The 16,485-nt window shown below is 39.9% G+C and overlaps 2 protein-coding genes and 1 long non-coding RNA gene across 4 annotated transcripts in view; 2 read left to right on the forward strand and 1 right to left on the reverse strand.

Moving 5' to 3' along the window:
- LOC148372708 (uncharacterized) lies at nt 1–12,964 on the reverse strand. 2 transcript variants are annotated; one of them, XR_015849556.1, is made up of 3 exons: nt 12,732–12,964; nt 10,891–10,974; nt 1–288 (listed from the first exon to the last, which is right to left on the reverse strand). It is a non-coding gene; the product is annotated as an uncharacterized LOC148372708 (long non-coding RNA). The 2 variants fall into 2 exon arrangements; XR_015849557.1 differs by lacking the exon at nt 1–288 and adding an exon at nt 5,051–5,086.
- Nucleotides 6,587–9,216, forward strand: LOC148372709 (peptide YY-like). The gene is made up of 4 exons (XM_088327293.1): nt 6,587–6,676; nt 6,762–6,936; nt 7,035–7,124; nt 8,697–9,216. Exons 2-4 carry the CDS (start codon nt 6,776–6,778, stop codon nt 8,719–8,721), a joined length of 276 nt encoding a protein of 91 aa, XP_088183419.1. The 5' UTR covers nt 6,587–6,676; nt 6,762–6,775; the 3' UTR covers nt 8,722–9,216.
- pals2a (protein associated with LIN7 2, MAGUK p55 family member a) overlaps nt 12,372–16,485 on the forward strand; it is a 22,209-nt gene continuing 18,095 nt past the window's right edge. Inside the window, exon 1 of the mRNA XM_088327294.1 lies at nt 12,372–12,537. The gene's annotated coding sequence lies outside the window, so the exon portion shown is untranslated. The remainder of the gene's footprint in view (nt 12,538–16,485) is intronic.

Consider the following 16,485-nt stretch of genomic DNA (forward strand, 5'->3'; position numbering starts at 1 on the left):
GAAGACCAGAACAGAGCAGGAGACCCCAGAGCGTTCGTACAGTTCTTTATTTGGGGAAGCGTAAGGGTTAGCGGGAGACGTGATCAATCGTAGCGTGGGACGAAGGCAGGTCGAGTTTACCAGGACTGAAGAGAAGATCGTAGCGTGGGACGAAAGCAGGTCGAATCGGAGGCAGGTCGGATCGGAGGCAGGCAGGCAGAATCAGGTAAACAAGAAGGCACATGTAATCGGGAGAGTCTTACGGGGTACAGAAGTAATCCTCCGACGAAGAGGTCTCCGCGTAGCGTTCTTAAAAAGGGAACATAAACCAATCAGGGAGCGCATTCCAGCGCGTCAGATGATTACCCCAGGTGGCTCCATTTAGGTAATCCTGACAATGTCAAGTTTTGGACATGTTTGATAATGATTTAGCTGCCACACTTGGGATTGCCTTTGCTCGCTGTTGTTTCAAGCGTTGCTCACCGACTTTGTGTGAACGCTCAGACCTGTGGAAAATTACAGGGAACATTGCCGGAGAGTAGTGCATTACAGTAATCGAGACGGGAGGTAACAAACGCATGAATTATAATCTCTGCATCTGCCTCCAAGTTTGACATACTGTGCATTTAGAGATGCTCTTCTGCCTACCTTGGTTATAACAGGTGGTTATTTGAGGCATTATTGCCTTTTTATCAGCTTGAACCACTCGGGCCATTCTCCTCAGACCTCTAGCATCAACAAGGCATTTCCGCCCACAGAAATACATCTCACTAGATATTTTGTTCTTTTTCAGTCCATTCTCTAAACCTTAGAGATGGTTGTGCGTGAAAATCTCAGTAGATAAGCAGTTACTGAGATACACAGACTAGCCTTTCTGGCGCCAACAACCATGCCACGTTCAAAGCCCCTCAAATCACCTTTCTTCCCCATACCGATGCTCGGTTTTCTTGACCATGTCTACATGCCTAAATGCACTGAGTTGCCGCCATGTGATTGGCTGTTTAGAAATTAGGTGTTAACGGGTTGTTAGATGGGTGTACCTAATAAAGTGGCCGGCGAGTGTCGGTTTCAAAATTAAGAAAAAGGAAAGCTTTTATCTGCTGTCAAACACGGCAAGTGCCAGTAAAATGCAACTAATCCCCGTCCCACTCAACTGTCAATCAAATACCAATACCGTGACGTGTGAAAACCGATGCTCCCAACTCAGGGTTGCGTAGGGTTACTTTAACTGGATTACTTTCAATTACTTTTGGATTACTCCAATACCAAATATGCAAAATAAAAGACAAAGGAAACTAAATATGAATAAAATGATGACTCACAACACGTGGTAAGCTTTCTCTCCTGGCTTTGGTCTCTTTGATCTCCGGCAAAACTAACGTAAAATGCGACAGAAACGAAATGAAAATAAATCCAAACAGCTTGCCAACATCATTTTTGCCGTTCCATGTATTCTGTAACTCCCCAAGCCTGCACAAAATTGAGTCATTTTATTCATATTTAGTTTCTTTTGTCTTTTATTAGCATATTTGGTATTGGAGAAATCCAAAAGTAATTGAAAGTAATCAAGTTAAAGTAACCCTACCCAACCCTGCCCCAACTCCTTCAACATGCACATATTCTCCTTGGAAGACAACGAGGTGCTCCTAAGCAGCAGAGAGGATTCTTTTTTGACATACTTAGTTATTTAACTGCATGTCGTAGAGCAGATGTTCTCAACTGGTGGGTCAGGACCCAAAGGTGGGTCGCGGACCTGTTTTCAATGGGTCGTAGGTATTTGCTTTGGCAAAATGATGCAAAGAAATAGGGTCAATGACATTACTTGAAAGTAAATGGTAATAATGCCCTGCAAATGTAATCTGACACCTGCCATTTTAGACAACAGAAAATAACCTGAAAAGTTGGTTTACGATTTTTGAGCATAGCCCAACGCATTGGAGAATATATGACATACGGATTTTATTATATTAAAAAGAAAGTTACTGAAGTGAAGCGTTACAGATTCCATTACAAATATAGATTGCGTATTATTTGACCACTTGAGGTCGCTGTATTGCATAGTGCAACTGAAAATGAGTGCTAAAAAAGGACAAGGAAGAATAAATACTACGGGGACTCCAAAAGTGACCAGAAAGCATGATTTCTCCTCATTTTTTTTGCCCAACCTTTTACAGAGAAAAAAAAAGAAAAAAGAAAAGGAAGACAAAAAAATAACAGAAAATGAAGAAAATGAGGGAGAAATTAAAGAAGAATAAAAAAGAAAAAGAAAAAAGAGTTAAAAAAAGCACACTAATCACCCCATCTCAGAAAACAAAAAGGAAAAAAAGAAAAAAAGAAGGAAGGAAAAAAAGTGAAAAAAGAGAATAAGAAAAACAAAAAACAAGAAAAAATAGAAGAACTAGTAAAAAGAAAGAAAAATGAAGGTAAAAATCATTACATTTTTTCTTGATTTAGGTTGAGGCTTTTAATTTAGGTGAGATGGTTGGTCCTCAAATAACACCAGTTGAGAACCATTGTAGACTCCATGTAGAGAATAGTCCATTTGGGATCAGAGTTCTGTCTCCTGTCCTGCCCCTTCTCAAAGTTTCTTCATTTTCCTCATGCTGAGATTATTTTGTCGTTTCTTGCCCTCATGTAGGTTTCAGATCATAGGATCTTTTATGGTGGCCTGTGCAGTTCTAAACATGACTTGGAATAATCCAATAAATCGTTTCCCTGACTGGTGACAAATAAAAACCCACGTATACATGGTGTTTGCTAGTAATCCGATTACAATGATGAAGCCAACCGCCGCAGGTTCTGATTGGCTCCCTGTCACTATTTGAACTCAGTCCTGTCAATCCCCTGTTGTCAGTCCGCATGCGAACCTCCGTGTATACTAGGCAAGCCTTTTTCGACCCTGACTCCCACCTGTCCCGTTTTTGCTCCCGTCTGTCTCCGGTTACGACCCGTTTTTGACCCCGACCACGGTTTTGCTCTCCTGTCCCAGCTATCAGCCTGTTTTTCCGTCCTTGACACCGCCATCGCTCGCTACGGACGATCCACTTCCGTGTTCGGATCACAATCCGAGTACAAGAGCGATTTGCTTCCCGCGCCTAGCGAACGCCAGATCGTGGGCGCAGCCCTTCCTCTTTCCTTTAATAAAACTTGTGAGAAACGTAACACAATTGGGTCCTGTCTCCGTTCTGGTCCTGACAAATTCATGTTATCATGGTGTCACATTTCCAGGGTGTTTGCCCATTAATGTAACATTTTAATCACCTATTAAATGGGTTATCCAAATAGCAAAACACGTATGTTTTCGAATAAAATCTAGAAATGTTTGAAAGTTGTTTTGCACATATCCTGCTGAGGTCTTTCCCCCTCAGAACCGATCCACCTTAATTCTCTTCTCATTCTCACAAAGTGTGTCAAAGTGGTCCCGTCATTTGAGGTCTGAAAGCTTTCGAGACCTCCATTACCTTCACCTCAAACATTTGAGTACTGACCATTTTGGAGCAATGTGCTCTCCTTTTGCTAACTCCTTTTTTTTTTGCCCCTGCTTACAACTCGTTGAAATATAGCATAGCTTATTTGAATGCGCTCCCTTCTCTGATTTACATAATTTAACATCCCGTTGAGATATGACCTCAGATTAATCGTGCTATTTGCTTTTAAACACAGACTTTTCCCTAACAGAGCAGAGAGCAATCACATTTCTACTTAATGTGAGTGCATATCATTATAAACGCTACACTATCACAGTAGGAGGGGGAAAAAAACCCGTCCTCTACTTTCTTGTCAACATTTAACACAATGATGGAGTCTCCCCATTCATTTTCTTCTTCAATATTTAAAGGCTGCAAATTGAAATCCATTGTGCGCCAGCCTGCGAGTGTTTGTGCAATTCATTTAAGTTTAATGTCTTAATGGACGCTGGCTTCTCGGGGGCTGATCTCGCTGTAAAACACAACATTTGCTTGGATGAATTTCAAAAGCTATCGATCCTCGGGCGCACATGTGGAGTCCCTGCGCTGGCCGCTAATGCACTTAGCCCACAGGATAGCCACATTTTCTATTGTACGGTGCAGTCAGCATCAAAAGTATTTGGACAGCACTATGCAATGCCTCTGTTGACGTCAACACGATCCCTCGGTCGTCATTAACGAGTGGCAGAATATTAATTGTCGGTGTTCCTGTTTGAACGCAAATGTATGCGCGCGTAGTAATACGATCATAAGTCTGTTAAAAGGTTTTTTATGAAGATTTCTGATGTATGAGTTTCGGTCAAATTGCTGTCCTTCTCATTTATTCATGGGGTGATTATCCTTTAGGAAATCACCAGTTTTCAGTGTTATATCTTATATATTGCATTTTACTGTGGAGGCTAAAACATCAGTTTATTGCAGAGTAAAGACTTAGCAAGCTTTTGAGGGACACTGTAATATTTGACTACTAGATGTTGCTGTAAACACTCGCTACGAAGCAGAAGAAAGAATACAAACTACAGAGACTAAAAATGACTGCGCCATTTTTTCTTCTAGTAGTGTGATGTATTAGATAGATAGATAGATAGATACTTTATTCATCCCCGTAGGGAAATTCACACATCCAGCAGTATCCTTGTGTTGATTATTAACAGGATGGCCTCGGGGTGCTGTGTTTGTAGTTTAGCAACAGCGCAGTGGATGGCGTCACACGCTAGGCCAAAAGTTCGACGTCCCTGCAGCAGATGGAAATCTTTGTGCCCCGGGTTACACCACCTCGTGTCCACGTAGATAGCGAGTCCGCCTAATCTCCGCTTCCCACAAGCTTTTGTGTCTCTGTCTGCCCCAACAGCGCTGAAGCCGGGTAGCTCCACGATAGCGTCCGGGATGCTAGACGTGAGCCACGTTTCCGTAAAACACAGCAAACTGAACTCCCTGTTCACTTTGATGTTTTCCCACCAGCACAGCCAGTTCGTCGGTCTTATTTGGTAGAGAGTTCCCATTTCCCATGATTACGGACAATACCAAAGACTTATATCGCCGCTTGTCGCTTAGCCTTCACCTTAGCTCCGGCTCTGCAGCCACGATAGGGCCCTCTCATCACGGCGGCATGAGAATTCCACAGGGCAAGGAGTTGATTCCTAAACATATTTTTGTGCGTTAAAACCCATAACCATAGGATAAAAAGTAATCCAAAGTGTAGTTGTCAAAAGGGACGAAAAACACCTAAGATAGAAGCAGACAATAAAAACAATAAATCACAAAAAGAGCGAACTAACACGGAGCTGCTGGAAAGGCTGCCGCTCGCGGCTGCGCCTATACTAGCATGGAATGATACTCTTTAACCATGTTGAAGTCGCAATACTTTGAATTTGTCCCAAAAAACATGTGTTTGTGAGAAAAATCATGAAATCTCAAAAATGAAAAGTTGAGAAAACCGTAAAGGAACAAGAATTAACAAATGAATCAAGAAAAGGATCAAGACGAATCCAGTTGACCCTGACTCCAACCTGTTTTTTGCTCCTGTCTGTCCCCTGGCTTCGACCCGTTTTTGATCCTGATCACGTCTACTCTCCCGTCCCGGCTTGCGACCTTTTTTGTCCTCGACCATGTCTGCTCTCCTTTCCTGGCTTGCGACTCGCTTCCAACCTCGACCACGTTTTGCTCTCCTGTCCCAGCCACTGACCCATTTTTCCGTTCCCGACACCGCCATCGCTCGCCACGGAAGTCCCAGTTCCGCGTTCAGAGCGACCTGCTTCCCGCGCCTAGCGAACTCCGGATCGTGGGCGCAGCCCTTCCTCTTTCCTTTAATAAAACTTGTGAGAAACGTTACGAAAGTGGGTTCTGGTCTTGACAATAATTATCAATATACATGTGGTGACACGTTTTAATATATAAAAAGTACTCCGTTGTTGGTTTCAGATTCACTTCTGTACTGTGTAAAATCAAAATGAGCAAAACAATGCATCGTAATGAGGCTGTTTGATTTTGCAAAAGAATAATGACATTCTGAGCATAAAATGAACTATTCACATACTGTAACCAGGGTTGGGTAGGGTTACTTTAACTTGATTACTTTCAATTACTTTTGGATTACTCCAATACCAAATATGCTAATAAAAGACAAAAGAAACTAAATATGAATCAAATGATGACTCACAACACGTGGTAAGCTTTCTCTCCTGGCTTTGACCTCTTTGAACTCCGGCAAAACTAACATAAAATGCGACAGAAACAAAATGAAATTAAATCCAAACAGCTTGCCAACATCGTTTTTGCCGTTCCATGTATTCCGTTACTCCCCAAGCCTGCACAAAATGTAGTCATTTTATTCATATTTAGTTTCTTTTGTCTTTTATTAGCATATTTGGTATTGGGAGTAATCCAAAAGTAATTGAAAGTAATCAAGTTAAAGTAACCCTACCCAACCCTGACCGTAACTGTGATTCACAAGTGAAATGATGCAAGATGTGAGAACATGGAGCTGGTCTGCTCAATTTGGGGTCTTACGCACGAATTTCGTCACCAAACCTTGACATCTGTGTCATCGGTGGCGATTGCTAATTGAACGAGGCTGTTGATGTTTCTCGGGAGGGTTATTGAAATGAGTGAAATGTGCCCGCCTCCGCCACGCGACACACCCTTTATAAAACCCTGCCAGCCCTGGGAGTGTGACAGAAGAGCTCGGAGTCACAAGTCACTCTACGGCACAATTTTCACTCTCCAACAACGTACGTCCTTCTGGATGATGGTTGCTTTTTCAGTTCTTTGGATGCTGCTTCTTGTGACAGTAAAGTTTTTGTGTCTTTGATCCAGGATCCTCTGCAGGGATGTCACTTGTGGCGGTCGTCTTCTTGTTGGCTTGCATCCACTCGGGTATCCACGGGTATCCACGCAAGCCGGTCAGCCCCAAAGTAGGTGCACCCCCTGAGGAGATGGCCAAATACTACTCTGCGCTCAGACACTACATCAACCTCATTACAAGGCAGAGGTTAGTGACATGGAGACTTTGTTATTATCCTTACTATTGACAGCGAGGTATTGATTCCTTGTTGTTTTTTTCTGGTGGCTTTTATTATTTTTGCTCAGGTATGGAAAACGAGACTCTCCAGACACAATGTTTTCAGATGTGTTCTTAAAAGAGAGCACGGAAACCATTCCTGGGTCCAGTTACGTCAGGTATGAAATGATCCAACACAGCATTCATCTGCTTCTATATTTTCTATCTATATTTTAGTCCCTTTTTTTTTTTTTTTTTTTTTTTTTGGTAATGATTTTATTTTATGTTACACATATATTTGATGTTTTAGCCTCATTTAAAAACGGTGTGAATATTTTTTTAAATGTACTGTTTATTGTGAGTAGAAATGTTTTGCTTTCAATATCACATTACCTCCCACAGTGCCTTTGATAAGCTATGCGCAATATTTTGCAGATTTTGGGTAATTTTCTTCACAGTACGTATTTTAAGTAGTGGCGACCTTACTTGCTGACTGCAAGATTGAAAAGTATTTCATGATAACACAAGATTATGGCAAAATCACACAAAAAACCTAAAGGAAAATGCCGGCATAGAGGCAGATATATAAAAAGACAAAGACACTTGTTGAACGATATCCAGTGTATTTTAAATCTCTCGAAAATGTAAATATATCTCAGACTTGACTCCTTATACAGGCATTAAAAAAAGAATATTAAATAGATAACTAAATAAACTGTCATGAACCAGAAGTGGATCAGGACCCAAATGCGTGACGGTCTCACACAAACCTTTTTTTTTACGGGAAATGGGGAGTCATGCACGTTAGGCAGCGGTCTGGCGTGGAAAGACAGGAAGCCAGAGACCGACAAGATAGATTCCAATTGCCCGAGCAGATATCGAAATGATGGGGTCGATACCGGACAAGACGGGACAGACAGGATTGATAATAAAACCGGATATCGAAATTAAACAGGACAAACTAGACGGGAGCGGAAACTGGAGAGAATAATAAACAGGACAAAAATAGACGAGAACGAAACTGGAAACCGATATCAAACAGGACAAAATCAACGGGAACAATACCGGACAGGAAATACCAACAGGAAAACAGGACCGAGTCAGAACCCACGTCTTGCGGGGCAGAAGTTCGTTGATGGACTGACAAAGGAAAAATGAGAGCTCTGAACTTAAATAGACGGAAAGCCAATCTCTCAATGAGCCGCAGCTGACGCCACACGGCGGGGCCAATTGGGCGCCATGGCAACCATGACATAAACAAATAGTGCTCTATATTCAAAAAACGCATTAAAATTAAGTCATATTTATCATTCAAGTGACTTTATTTTCTTGAATACTTGAATAATTGCATTTTCTTTAGTTCTTAATATCTATTTGTTGTGTGTTTTTACATTTGATTCCATTGTATTAGTTTACACCCCTTGTTTTCAAACATGTTGTATTATTAATGGACCTCCAATAATTGGTCTCTGGGTGTATCTTTTTCAGATGTGTTGGTGTTTTTATTAAAGGTGTAGATTTGGTCTTGGGATTGATGCAGAAAAAGTGCTTTTTAAAATTGATCACATAATATTGATGGGGACAAAACAGCGACTGTTTGGTGGGGACACGTCCCCTTTCTTCACGCCAAAACTACGCCTTTTGGTTGTATTCATCTGAATAGTAGTGCTATCAATAATATATAATGGATTTGATTGTGCAACAACAAATTATATTCTATTTCAATGACTTATGTCTTTGTTGTCTCTTAGATATGATGAGCAGCCGATGTGGTGATGATGCTGGCGTTTCTTCAAACTTTCATTTGGGGTTTATTGTTCGTCTTGTTGCATGAACTGTTGTTTCGGGTACATGCAAATAATGATTGTGTCCACGTCTTCTGGTTCTTCTGCATCCCTTGCGAACTACTGCCCTCTACCGGTTAAATACGGTACTAAAGCACACGGATTGTTTTGTGTATGGACCGGGAATAAAAAAATCTACAATTGCTGTGAATTAACATTCGTGTATTCAGTTTAACATTTATTATGAATATTATTATGACGCTAATACCCCACATCATTTGGTTACTTTGCATGTTGACCTTAAGGCAACTTTTGATTTTATAGTAGTTAAAGAAAACTAAGCTAACTCTTGACCAGGAATCTTTATTGTTTTATCTTGAATTTTTGTAAAGTTCGTGAGTGTTTAAATGTTCCACATTTTTCCCATGACAGTGATTCTATTTGTGTGGTACACATTATGTTACATGTAAGAATCCTCTGCCTAACTACAGTCTCAGACTTCCAGTATTTATTTTTTGAAAATCGTGTAACTACTGTTATATGACTATATTTTCTGTAAATAAATGTGAAAATATACATTTAAATACACATGTTTTTTTCACTGTTTCAAAATATGACATATATAGGTTAGGCTCAATTCACTCAGGAGTCAAGAACCTATGGCTCCCGAGCCATTTATGTCTCTTTTCATGAGTACATATGGCCTAGAGATAAGTATATGAACAAGTATAATTTATCAAAGTATTGCTTCATGTGTAACTGGTTATCACACATGATAAAATGAGACATTACTTATTTATAAAACCTTCGGTCTAGTCTGTATAGAACATAATTTTATCTACAGCTTAGTGAGGGTGTCACACCAACAGGCCCCATTGTGGCTTTAAATTTAAATATTCCTTTACATAGAAGCTCGTTAAACTATGTTCATTGTTGAGACACTTTATGATAAAAAGCCACAGAACAAACTTTAACCCAAAACAAACCCAGAAGCACCTAGGGCAATTTGATTGGGTGAGCAGAAGGAATAGGCGGAGCTATACACAGCATGCGCTCACTCTTTCCCCTTGGCCCAGCGACGTCTGTACTACAGGTAAATTTGTTGGTATCCTTTTGCAATATTTTGTGACGTTTTTACAGAGGGACTTTGCTTGCACCTTGTTTTGAAACGATTATATAGGTCAAAAATGATAGCCAAATTGAGCCTCGACACTCTTAAGTAACTGCAGGAGGAAGACAATTTTTAAGTGGTATGGGACACAGGCTCTGACATAATTATCATTTCATAGTTGTTATCAACTCATCTAACATCACAGAGTGAAATAAAATGATTTGAAAAATTACCTTTTGTCTGAAGAGCGGGTGTGGTGTTTTTTATCCTAAAATAAATGGTGTGGCTTTGCTTTTATGGCTCTTTGGGTCAGAAACGTTCCCGACCCCTGAGCTAGGGCATCAGATTCCCCCCCAAGAAAAAAACTCACTTAAGACTTAAAATACTGCATATGAAAGATGATAAATCAAATGTATTATTTTTCAAAATCAAAAGTGTTAATTCCAGTATTCGACCTTCAACTGTCTGAAAATGAACTGTTCTGAACTCGGCTAACTTCCGGATTTACAATTAATAAACCTACATCATTAATCATCATTTGATTGGCAGAACAAAAAAAAAGCAATATATAAACTGTAGCATTGAAAAAAAAACATTTTATCGTCTTGACTTATAAAGTGTTTGTTCTGTTTCTTTTTAATACGAGATTTAATCGATATAAAAAAAGTATGAATGGCTTTTATTGCTGTGAGCTTGCTAATACTATTACTAAATCTAATGTATGGAGCCAAAGTGTGCACCAAATCCAATCCCTGGTCTCTCTATCGCCCTCTGGCATAAGGCAAGAGAATTGCGTGCCTCACTGCATCTGCAGATGCACAGTAATATGTTACATACAAATGTATTTATACTATTCAGAAAATAATGTGAAAATTCAGCAATTCGGAAAATGGCAATTCATAAATTGTGAAGTTAAATGAGAAGAAATATAACCATAATTTATTTACAATTTTATATTTCCATGCTGGCAGGTGAGACACGGCCTCCCCTGCCTCCCCTGACTGCACGCCACTGTTTATGTTTACAAACTAATTAAAGGATGAAACTCACCGAAGGTTGCGTACAAAGCGCATCCATTGTCCCTTTAAGCTTCAGTTCAACAGCGGTGACGATCTTTGGTCTTAATTTCAAGCCCTGCCAAACGGATTAGCATGGAGATAGTATCAATATCAAATTCTTACAAGCCAAACTATCATTAAACTTTCATAATAAGGCGGGGGTCTCAAAATATCGTCTGGCAGGCGGTGAGTTTAAGACCCCATTGTTTAAACATCATACCTATCAACTTATGCCTTTTCCTCATATTTTATGTTTTTTGATCATTTCAAATTGTGTAGTTTAAAATAAGGGACAGGTTGGCACGGCAGCTGAGTGGTTAGCGCGTCTTCGGCACAGTTCTAAGTTCATGGGTTCTGTTCAAGTTGCAAGCCTTCCTGTGCAGAGTTTGCATGTTCTTCCCGTGCTTGCGTGGGTTTCCTCCGGGCACTCTGGTTTCCTACCACATTTCAAACACATGCGTGTCAAGGTTATTGGCCGATCCAGATTGTCCCTAGGTGTGAATGAGCGAGTGAGTTGTCTGTCTCTGTGTGCCGTGCGACTGGCTGGCAACCAATTCAGGATGTCCCCTACCCACTGCCCGATGACGGCTGGGAAGGGGGTTGGGGGGTGGGGTTTATAAGTTTATTGTCCATTTTTCATTGTCCATTATCCATTATCAATCAGATCATGATACACTTTAAAACCAACAGGCCGAGTCACTTGCTTCTAGCCAAGAGGCTAAGCCAAGATCCTAGCCACAGAGCAAGCTCCTATTCCATCTCCAAGTTACAAAAATCAATACTAGATTAGTCTAAAGAGCGCCAACACAATAGAGAAACCTGAGATGGGCTCCAGCACCCCCGCGACCCTATTGAGGATAACCGGAGCTACTACCGGAGCGGTAGCTCAGGAGGTAGAGCGCACGTCTTGGGATCAAGAGATCCTAGTTCGAATCCCGGCCTGTCCGTGCTACATGTCGAAGTGTCCTTGGGTAAGACACTGAACCCCTAATACCCCCAATAAACAGGTTAGCGTCTTACAAGGCTGCAATACAAGGCTGCTATTGGGAAATGTGGAGCACATTGTAAAGCGCTATGGGAAGTCATTGACTTGAAAAGCGCTATATAAATGCAGATCATTTCATTTCATAAAGGAAAAAATAAGGAAGACTGAATTTACTGGAAGTGGGGATTGAACTAAGAGAGACGCTGAAATATTTGGTTGTGATGTTTATTAAGTTTACTTGTTTTCCAAAATTATCTTTTGTTTATATCCTACGTTATCTAGCTTGCTGTGAGTAAATAGGTGCCGCGGTGTGTCTGTAAGGTTTATCATCGCTTGATAAGGAGAATTGCAATCTCTGGAGTAATTGGCTGAGGTTGATAAGTATGCAACATTAAAATAAGAAGGAAAAGGGACATGTGTAAGGGGTAGTTTGTCCGTTTTTTAACAACATTAGATATCCGATCACAGAGCTTTTATTTTGTGCAAGTTGAGGGAAGAAGGGGGGAAAGAAAGGGAGGGGGCGTAGCAACCTGGCTGGCAGACAACGCACTCTTGAGCGTTAAGAGCGAACCGGCGTGTATTAAATCGTCAGAAATGGATATATCTGGAGGAATTTCTCGGGGAAATGTGGCTGGTTTTCAGTGAAGAAAGCAGGTAATAATGTCATGCGTCTAAATTTCGGACGCGAGTCACATTAGCAACGCATTGTTAGCTTTCAGTTAAGTCTAGCAAGCGGAATGCCTTCGGTTAAACTACTCTAACATATACCATTCGGCTAGTCATGACATTCCTACGCGTATGTTCTGTAATTGTTGAATTATAAATGAATGTCGTGCATTTTGACTCACCGCGACATGTTTTATCTCTTTGGGAAGGATGAATAAACGCATGAAGGCGCACGTGAGTGAGTGCTAGCTGCGCTAACATGGTGGCGAGGCTAACTCAAACGTGATGGTAATATTTACAAAATGAGACTGTCACGTCCTAGAGTACTCAAAGTCTACACTTGAACGGCAGTAAGGACAGTTTTGTTTCTAATAAATGTCCGGTGAAAGTATGGATTCAGCTCTTAAGGGTTAAAGTAGCAAAGTTGACTGATATTCAATACGGTCAATAACGCTTTAAAACATGGCAGTATGAAACATATTTTTAAAGGGACAGTGTGTAGTTTTTAGTGGCTCCTAGTGGTAGAAAATTTACCAAAACGATATTAATTCAAAAATTTGCGAAAAACTGTATTTATTAATGTATAACATTTTTGTTCTCAGCTCATACTAAGCCTTGTAATAACAAACGTTGATGAATATGTGCAGAAATTATTTAAATAATTTATTGACAACTAAACTATGGAAACACCATTACATCTTCAAAATTTTTGTGCCTTCAATGTCCGATTTATCCTCAGGTACAGCAAATGGTTGTTTTCCTTGTGGAGCTCTTTTGCGTTTATTTATATACCGTATTTTACGCACTCTAAGGCGCACCTAAAAGCCTTTATTTTTTTCAAAAGCTGACCATGCGCCTTATAATACAGTGCGCCTTATATATGGATCAATATTAAGTCGCAAAGTCTTGCAACTAAGGCAAGCAACCGCCGACTCGATTTTCCCCCGAAGGCGAAGTCGTCTGCGGTGTATGCTGGGATTTATATACCGGCGTTTCATTTCCTAACCAATGTGTCAATCATCATTTGAATCAGCCACTATTGGCTAAAGTTATTCGGAGGTAAAGGGGGTGGATCCGTTTTATCATTTACAGGCTCGCATAGGCTAAAAAGGCGAAACAAAGCCTGCAATTGGCCGAAAAAGATGAATGTGAATCACACGTTGGGTTGCACTACGGCATAGAGAAAACATTTTTTTACTATTCTGTATTTGTAACTATTTTGCTCTCCTGGATTTACTAAACTCACGGTTGTAAGAAGACCATGGTTACGTATCATTATTGAACGTGATGGCTGCAAGAGAACTTGGGTGAGCTATGCGGCTTTATATTTTCCCGGTATCTTGTTTTAGAACGATCTTGATGTTTCTGTGATGAGTCTATTTTTAAATTAAATTCAATTCAAAGTGTTTATTGTCATATGCACGGTAAAGAACCCCGTTTCCCTGCACGATAAAATTCTTACTTTGCTGTCCACACAGTTGCCAGTAAAAAATAAAATGGAAACTAAGAAATGTTTGGCATTTCTTGAATCCCAAGACTTTAACCTTCCGAATGATATTCGGAACGATGCATTTGAGTGATTGGTGACATCGTACAGACACTGTTTCCGTACATGTCTGAAACACGTATTTACTTCTTTGCACGCTTTCGGAAAGTTAAGGTGGTAATAAGTTTGACTGAACTATCTGACTGTTTTGTCGACGTTCCCATTGTAGTGCCTTATAATCCGGTGTGCCTTATGTATGTAAAATATAGGACCAAAAACTATTTTTTGGGGGTGCGCCCTATTACCCGGTGCGCCTTATAGTGCGGAAAATACGGTATTTCAGGAAGACGTTTGGTTTTCTCCATTCCCTACCATCTTTCCGGGTACCGTGAATACAAATAATGTGATAATGACTTGGAATCTACTGTATATCACTGGTAGTCTCGTGGTAAGGATTCAGCGCTCTCATCGTCGGGACCTGGGTTTGATTTCTGTCGCATTCAATGATTTTTAGTAGTGGTCAGCAATATTTTTTGACGGTTCAAAAATTTGCACAAAAATCATGTAGTACCGTAAAACTCATGGATTACGCGCACCTGAACTTTGAGTATTTTTTTAGGGGGGAATAACAATGCACGTTATACTCTAATAAATATAGCACATGAACTATGATATAAACGTGAATCTATTTGTCTCTGGGTCAAGAAATGTGCATTTATTTTGCATAACATGAGTATCACCTAGTAATAATTGTCCGCCATCTACAGGTACTCGAAAAACCAAAAACCTCGCGAAGAGCTGGGCAAAAAAGATGAACAATGATGCGGATTAGTCTGTTTTTCCTTGTACTTTTTAGCATTAGTTTTAGGTTGCATTACACAATACAGTGACATCTAGTGGTCAACACAACACATATTGTCCTTTTAACTGTTTTTAATTTCCTGGATGACAAAGTTGTTTGTATATTATTTAAATATTTCATAAAATTAGCAAATTATATGCCGTATTTGCCAATTTAAGAGTTATTTTCTTAATTTATATGAATATATGGTTGAATACATGTTTCGAATATATTTTTTGGAAGAAAATGACTTGCATTTAAAAAAAAAGAATAAAGACGCTCACTGACTGTTTAGCACATCTACCCCTCTGTTCAGTAGTCCTGGGTTCAATTTCAGATACCCTGATACTATGTGGAGTTTGTATGTTCTCCCCGTTCCTGATATGTTTTCTCCGGGCTCTTCGGTTTCCTCCCACGTTCCAAAAACATGCATGGCGGGTCGATTGGTGAGTCAAAATTGTCCCTAGGAATAAATGTGTGAGCGAATGGTTGCCCTGGGATAAGTTGGCAACGAGTCCAGGGTGTCCACTGTCTATAATCATCTGGGATAGGCTCCTGCAGCTCTGCATCCATAGTGAAGATAAGCAGCTGGGTAATGATTTAATACAAAAGAATGAATGGGTTTCCACATAGGTCACTACAACTCTATGATGCCTGACAGATGCACGTAAATCATTAGAGCCAATTAAACAAAGATATCCTCAAGTCAACTAAGATTTTTGACTGTACGAATAAGAGGGTTAACTTATGCCCACACACAGGCTGTACACTGATGTCAACAAAGTATTTGGATATTCCAAAGGTCAAAACAGAGAAGTAAAACGAAGTGGCTGTCGAGGGAAAGGTTGAACCTGTGATTGTACAGCATCAGCCGCAATGGATTTACTTAAACTCAGCAAAATATTACCAGCGCAAGGCATGATGAGTAACCTGAAATCCATCTTCTGTGTAGCCTTAAGTTTGTTTCATGCACATTATTAATACTTTCTTAAAATTATGATTTGAATTACTTAGGATTTATGTTGAATCAATTCATGTTTTAAAAATCTACTTTACTGAATCGGAAGTATTTTTTTGAAATTTTGAGTACACACTTAAATCACATAGCCATTTGATTTGAATCGATCTCCCCATTTGAAAACCTCTTTTCTAAGATGTGTTAGAACTTACATACATGGTTTTAGCAAAGCACAAGACAATGTTTTTGCAGCAGAAATCATTCAAAACCCTAACCTTTTCACAGAAATGGATTGTTACTACTTACTCCATGCCTTAGTAGTGAATGGTCCTTGATTCCTAATTTTTCATGTGGCTGCTGTGCATTTTTTTCCATTTCCAAAATGACGGCAATATCTCAATCAGTCAATGTCTTGGCGGTAAAATTTCATGAAAAATGTAAATAACACTTGGGAAGTAAAAATATAATTGAAATGTTCAGCACTGTCATAATACAGTATATGGTTGTCGTTACTTTGTGCCATGAACATTATCTAATAAACCTCTTGGCTATAATACACAGTTCATTTCCATTCCGCCTTAGCTCTAAATATTTACATGCCGCTAACTCATATGTATCTATGTTTTGCAGCAGTCGTAGATTGTTGTCCCA

Source organism: Urocampus carinirostris, chromosome 2 (genome assembly GCF_059441175.1).
Source record: "Urocampus carinirostris isolate Australia breed hairy pipefish chromosome 2, RoL_Ucar_1.0, whole genome shotgun sequence".
Taxonomy (NCBI): Eukaryota; Metazoa; Chordata; class Actinopteri; order Syngnathiformes; family Syngnathidae; genus Urocampus; species Urocampus carinirostris.